Source organism: Mycetomoellerius zeteki, unplaced genomic scaffold (assembly GCF_001594055.1).
Source record: "Mycetomoellerius zeteki isolate Tzet28-1 unplaced genomic scaffold, Tzet1.0 scaffold241, whole genome shotgun sequence".
NCBI lineage: Eukaryota > Metazoa > Arthropoda > Insecta > Hymenoptera > Formicidae > Mycetomoellerius > Mycetomoellerius zeteki.
Genome location: NW_017257218.1, coordinates 484,224 through 491,192, shown reverse-complemented (window position 1 = coordinate 491,192; position 6,969 = coordinate 484,224). Strand labels below are relative to the sequence as shown.

Below are 6,969 nucleotides of genomic sequence, written 5' to 3'. Positions count from 1 at the left end.
CGACACCCTTAACCAGCTCCCAAAACAATTTGCACAACCCATATTCGAACTAACTTTCCATGTCCTAACTCTACGATATTTTATACGGACGGTTCCAAAATCGACAAAATCACAACACTTACGTCGGAGCCGCTGTCTATTCCCCTCAAATCCACGCTGAAGTCATGTATAATCTTTCCTCTTACACCTCAGTTTTCTCCGCTGAAGCTTTTGCAATTTATAATGCAATCCTTGTTGCCCTTGATCTCCATCTGACCTACATCACAGTCGTCACCGATTCTAATGGTTCCTGTACACTGGACGCGGAAACGTTTGCCGCGTGGCAAAATGTGACGCGGTAGCCAATGAGTTTACAGCTCCTAACATGTTCATTGGTTACCGCATTGCATTTTACCGCGCGGTAAACTTTTCCGCGTCCAGTGTGCAAGAGCCATAAGAGCGTCCTGAAGGCTATTCGGGGTTTCCGTAACCGCACCAATAATTATCTTATTCATCTAATAAGGGCGCGCTTGGAGGAGGCTGCGAACGCCGGCATGAGGGTGCAATTCATTTGGGTCCCTTCTCATCACGGTATCGTTGGTATGAAAAGGCTGACAACCTCGTCAAGAGAGCCATACGACAAGGCATTGAACCAAACTTTAAAGTTCCGTACTCAGACCTTTCTGTCATAATCAATCAGGACATACAGAGCGACTTTTACCGTTACCTTGATAACTCTTCTAAGGGCACCTTCTTTTTTTAGCACATTTTCTCTAGATCCTCAAACCCTGGTACTTCCGAAAAAAGATTTCCAGGGAGGAAATCGTTACTCTCAACCGGTTGCGTTCAAACCATTATAATCTTAATTCCAGTCTTTTTCGCAAAAATTTGATCGATAATTCCTCTTGCACATGCGGGTTTCCTCAACAAGACATTTTTCACTTTATATATAATTGTTCGGATACTTACTCTAAAGCCCTCTTTCTGCGGCGGGCAGTTGATCGCGTCTCAGATGAGGGGGACTCCTACTTTAAATTTTTGCAAGCTATTTCTAATCCCTCGGAAAGCATTTGTCACTTAATTCTTAGTTTTAGCAGATCTTGTAATAATCCCTTTTGATTCATATGTATTATTATTTCGCGCCTTCTCGCGACGTCCGCGCAGGCGCAAGTCCTGCTTTTGCCCCTCCCTCCTCTATCCTAGCGGAGCGTCTACTCCGCTCGGCACTCCGTCGCGAAAGTTATGGTGTGAGTATTCTGCTCCACCTCGGCGCATGCCCGTATACATATCCTACCTTAGTGCCGATTTACAATCAACGCAGCACTATTCCACATTAAGACGTGACCTTGTCGTATCGTCCTCCTACTATCTACTTGGAGGTGAGAGCCAATAAGAAGAACAAAGAAGAAGAAGTGCTACACTGAATGCTTGCATATTATTGGTATATTCTGTTAGAACTAAAAATATAAATCAAACAGATATAATACAAGAGCGCACTGAGCGGCCGTGATATTGAATGGGTGCATTCAGTATTACAACCGCTCACTGGCTGCATTCAGCGGACTCAACAGTTGAGTGAGCGTTCGCTGCTATTGATGTATTCTTCTAGATCTAAAATTCTGATTGGATGATCTAAAAGAATACACCAATAACAGCGAGCCCTCATTCAACTGTTGAGTCCGCTGAATGCGCTCACTGAACGCTCAGTGAGCACTTGCATCTTATTGGCATATTCCGTTAGAACTAAAAATATAGACCAAACAGATACAAGAGCTCACTGAGCGCTCAGTGAGTGATTATGGTACTGAATGCACTCAATGCACGCAGTGTATGTACAGTAGGCATTAGTGATTAGTCGTATTTCTATTCTAAGAAACTGGATAAAGCAACGACAGTAAAAGTGAAGAAGCAGCTGAAATTAATGTAATTTGAGAGAAACGAACTCACTTTACGATGGTGATCCGGAGAAAAGTGTGGCCGCGGACTATCAGCGATCTGCTGTCAATGGCCTTCGTCCTGACTGTAGCACCACTCATGTACTGGTTTGGATTGTGGATAGTCTTACCAGAATTGTACAGGGACGCGAGCTTGACGTACATGTTCCATTTCGTCCTTGGCAACTTCATTATGTTGAATATTGTAGGTAACTTTACGTATACGGTGCTGTGCGACACCAGCACCAGTGGGCAGATAGTACCAGTAAGCACTGCGAAGGCAGCGGACGGTTGGAGGCTTTGCGCAGCCTGTGAATGCTTGTCACCGCCACGCTCGTGGCATTGCAATACCTGTGATACCTGCATCCTCAAACGCGATCACCACTGCGTATTCACTGGCTGTTGCATAGGCTATTACAATCATAGGTACTTTGTCATGTTCCTGTGGTACCTGTTCCTTGGTGCAGCGTATGCCTTCTGCTACGGCAATCTCTTCATTTGGAGCAGGATACCCTTCGAATTTCCAATGTCTATCGTCAAGATGATCTTTCCCGTCGCAATCTTCTTCTTTGGCTTCGACAGCTCCATCGATCAATTCTACTTGTTGCTGTATGTCATGTCGGCGGTGGGCACTTTATATACCGGAGTGTTGTGCATTTATCACTTTAATTTGATTCTCAGGGGCATTGTGGGCAATGAGAGCAACAGGAAAGATTTTACGTATAATATGGGTTGGAAGGACAACATTAGGGAGGTATTTGGAGAACGATGGTATCTAACATGGCTGCTTCCTTATATAAAGTCACAGTTGCCTCACGATGGAATTTCATGGCATCACTTGTGTTTGAAAAAAGATTGAATTACTGTGATTAAGTGTTGTGATTCTTTTCAAATTATGAGATGCGTTACAAACATTAAAGAGTATCAAAGATACCTTGATGGCCAAAGAACAGACTAATTTCAATGGTTAAAAAGACTTGACTTTTTTAAACACGAAGCATACTGACTGAAGTAATTAATAATTTATTACACTTTAAAGCATATTATCTATTCTGTGTAACTGTTGTAAACAAGATTTATCAAATACACATTGTATAATTTTATTTAGTATATATACACAAACCTTCATATATTTTTTTGGCACATCTAAAAGTACATTAATTATTAACATTAATTGTCTCTTATGATAAGGCTGAATGAACACGTCAAAAATTTCCCAACTTTCTTCTGACTTTCTTAAGGCTGGTTGTTCCACCTTTTGGTAAATTTTATACACTAGGAGGTCTTGGCAATCTGCGCATGTGTGACTGGGTAATCTTGCTAGTTACCTAACTCATAAAATTTATTGAAGGGTGGAACAATCGGTCCTTAATTGCCTAATGTATTATTTTTCAAAGAAAACTTTATGATTGTTTGAAATACTTTATGAAGCATGTCGATTTTGTTATTATCTTTAAAGACAACAGAATATTTATAATTGTACATTATATGAGTATTTTATTATAAAAAACTGTACATATAAGAAAGACAATGGTTTATATACATAATCAGTAAAAGGAAGAAATAATTTTTCTCAGATACCTATTTACAAATTAAATATTCATAAAAGATCGACTTTTATCAGTATAGTCATTTGTGATTTGTAACTCCCAATCACATAATCTTTTATACAATCTCTCTCATTGTGTTCTAAAATTCACTGCTAGTATTGAAAATCTGTAGTACACGTAACATGAGCTATAAATTTTCAACGCTTAGAGTAAATTTTGGAACATGGTCTATGATTACTCGAGTTTACAATTACATTATACCAACCAGAGATTATAAGATTTGACATTTTGTTTAATATTTAATTAAATATCAACAATCATGTGTACAATTTTTTCCTTATCTGAACATTTATTTACCCTAAACAGTATAAAGTTTCTCATGTCAATAATATAAAGTGTAAACGAACTATATATAATAATATAAAAGGAAGGCGCATATAAATTATTTCAGGAAGCGCATGAAGCTAGAATAAAATAGAGTATTATTTTTCGATATCTGATATACTATGGTAATTAATTGTATTGTGATTTTATACTGTTTAGGATTTCCAATATAATTAATAATAATAATAATATAATTCTGAGAGAAAATCATTTTACGATCAATCACATCGCTTTCAGGTAAAGAAGCGCTAAACACTGGTATTATTTTTTGACATATTGGTTTCATGATTATAAATGCATATAATCTTTAACATGCTACAGCAAGATGAGACAACACACATTATTCTGTACATATAGTGAGATTAAATAATTGACTGTATTTTATGAATTATGTACTTGAGTCATTCTTGTCATTTTTTTTTATACCTTTCTGGGAGGGTAGTTTGAAAAATTCTCAGCCTGACACAGAAATGATGAAAGATTATGTGAAATCTGGTGAAATGGTGCTTTACGGGACCAATTTACGAAATTTGGTAAACTGCAATTGAAGAAATGTAAGCTGGTGCATTGTCATGATGTAACCAAAAGTTGGTTGCTTTACACAACCAAAACAAAGGAACTAATGAACGCATCTGTCTGAAATTTCAACAATAGCCCTGTGATGAATCAAACTTGTTCAAAATTATAACAGGTTGATATTTGTGGTGTCATTTTTGTATCAGACTAAGAACTTTTCGAACTATCCTCGTATATTGTAATCAGACATACATCTATATTTCTATCTTTTACATGATGCGAATATCTAAATAGAAACCACTTTTCACAAAACTTGATAATATAATAAAGATATATTCTTTGGACGAGTTTAAAAACATTACAAAGTACATAATATAGTTTGAAAATCTTGAAGAGAATTTTATAATTGATCGCAATTCAATTTTCATTTAGAAAAACACGAAAGAATATATCGTCTGATTTTGAGAGCATTCGATATAAAATGCATGCTGCTTTGATCAGTAAAAAAATTCAATATATTTTTTATATAATCTGCAAAACATCTGATTCTGGTTAAACGTTTCCTTACTTGAAATCGAGAGAGAGAGAGAGAGAGAGAGAGAGAGAGAGAGAGAGAGAGAGAGAGAGAGTGTGTTTTTAAATTATTGTAAAGCTTAAATTCATTTTGATTTCTTGGTTTCTTATCATCAATGCTATTTCGCTATTGGCGCTATCAGTTTAATGCAGAAAAATTCTTGAATTGCATTCGCCCGAATTCGACTTTCGTCGCCGTTGGAATGATTATTATATTTGGAGGATATCACAACCAAAGAATTTGAAATTTAAGAGTTATCTTGAAACTTAAGTGCCTGAGTGATACTTACTGGTCCAGAAACACGTTACACGATTATGCGCATGTAGTGCAAAGTATAAGAAAAAGATTATACTTTAGACAGTAGATTAATGTGACTCTTTTTTTTATATGTCCTTTTAACGGCGAACTTGATGCATACTAACACGAGTATTGCAGCTGAAGTAACATACAATACCACGCAGATGCTGATATCGAATACGTTCAAGTCCCAACCAAAAGCCGTGGCGCGCTTCGTCTCCTTGGCGAGTCTTTCCAGCCTCATTCTCGAGTCGTTGCCATTAGTGACATCTACTTCATCAGAAGCGCTGATTTCATCGAACTTGATGCTTTTATAGCCATATTTGATTTTTAGATACCGTAAAACCTCCTCCTCGTTCCAGCTATTGTTAACATGTCTGCATACCGGGCAGTGCTCAGCCGCGGGATATTGTATCTTTTTATGCTCGGGATCCTCCGTATCGTCACCTGATAATCGGGTGTTTACCTGATTGTGTGCCTGCCATAACCAGAGCACTGCTTCATCTTTGCTACGCACGTCAAATATCTTGTTTTTGTCGGACATCTCCAGAAAATGCGCAGCACAGTCGGCGCAACCGAAGAAGGTTCCAATATAGCCATGCATCGCCCGTAGCACCGCCGTAGGATCTCGTGAGAAAGCCTGAGTAACATCTTTGTTGCGTTCTAATGCGAAATTTACAGTTAGCATGTGAAACATGGTCCATAATCCGCAAGGATATCCACGATATGAATCCGTACTTCCCTTACATCCTATCCATTGACGGGGCGCTCCCGAGTATACCGGCGACATTTCTTCCTCCGTTGTCTTCGCTAGTTGGCTGAACTCTTCGCCGGTCATAGCATTCTTCTTCTCGACAACGTCGCGTATTACCTCCAAATATACGTTATTACGTCGCAGAGGAAAATATGTCGCCAACACCATAAGATATTTCCGTAATGCCTTCATTTTCTCACCGTCTATTGACCTGATCAAAGATATCTCGTGATTGATTGAATAACGTAGCGCATTTTCTAAATCAACTTGATACAAATAATCATTGGTGTTTTTCGACGATTGTAATTGTTCCTCTACCACTTGGTGATTCTTTGTAATTGTTGCAATTGTTGTTTGACGTGTGATTTCCACAATATGCACAGTATTATGGGACACTGTCGTAACCATCTCGTCGATATTCACTCCTCTCGCAATTACATAATCCTTGATAGCTTGCCGAATTCCCTGCCTCGTCGGTATTCTCACGCTGATAATCCTTTGTGATTCATTGCGTCCAAAGGCTATCAAAGTTGGGAACTTGGTAACTTTGTTCATTACGCACAATAGTTCGTTGTCGGAAGTCACTCTACGTATCTGTAAGCTGCTGATTTTATGTAGATCAAGAATGACTTCCGCGCCCAAGTGTGAATCCGTGCTTTCGAAAATCAGGAAGAAATGCTTTACACTGCTAGATGCTGTTTTCCATATGTCCGTTATTTCAACATTCCTGTGTACAAATAGAATATATTAAAGTATCTTTGTAACGTAAATATAGAGTGCGTAAATAACAAATAACGCAGTTAAATACAACAGTGAAAAAATTTTATTTAACCCTTATTAGAATTGATAAATAAGAGCCCTATAAGGTCGAAGCTAGATCTTAAAATGCTTTAAATAATTCAATCTTGAATTACTAAATATGATATGTATGTACTTGACATATATACCACAATTGTAGTCTAACGAACTGTGTACCGAAAT

At 37.9% G+C, this 6,969-nt stretch overlaps 2 protein-coding genes across 5 annotated transcripts in view; one reads left to right on the top strand and one right to left on the bottom strand.

The window, feature by feature from the left end:
- Positions 1–1,807: 1,807 nt before the first annotated feature.
- Positions 1,808–2,990, top strand: LOC108723460 (probable palmitoyltransferase ZDHHC24). Its single transcript, XM_018449246.1, has one exon. The coding sequence runs from the start codon at positions 1,933–1,935 to the stop codon at positions 2,770–2,772; it is 840 nt and encodes a 279-aa protein (XP_018304748.1). The 5' UTR covers positions 1,808–1,932; the 3' UTR covers positions 2,773–2,990.
- Positions 2,991–4,822: 1,832 nt separating this feature from the next.
- Positions 4,823–6,969, bottom strand: part of LOC108723490 (sulfhydryl oxidase 2) — a 5,246-nt gene continuing 3,099 nt past the window's right edge. For all 4 annotated transcript variants that reach the window (XM_018449292.1, XM_018449294.1, XM_018449293.1 and 1 more), the window contains exon 4: positions 4,823–6,715. In XM_018449292.1, the coding sequence (XP_018304794.1) occupies positions 5,284–6,715 (1,432 nt within the window). In that variant the 3' untranslated portion in view covers positions 4,823–5,283. The remainder of the gene's footprint in view (positions 6,716–6,969) is intronic.

Coding starts and splice junctions, on each gene's coding strand:
- LOC108723460 (XM_018449246.1), top strand. CDS start 1,933: ATGGTGATCCGGAGAAAAGTGTGGCCGCGGACTATCAGCGATCTGCTG.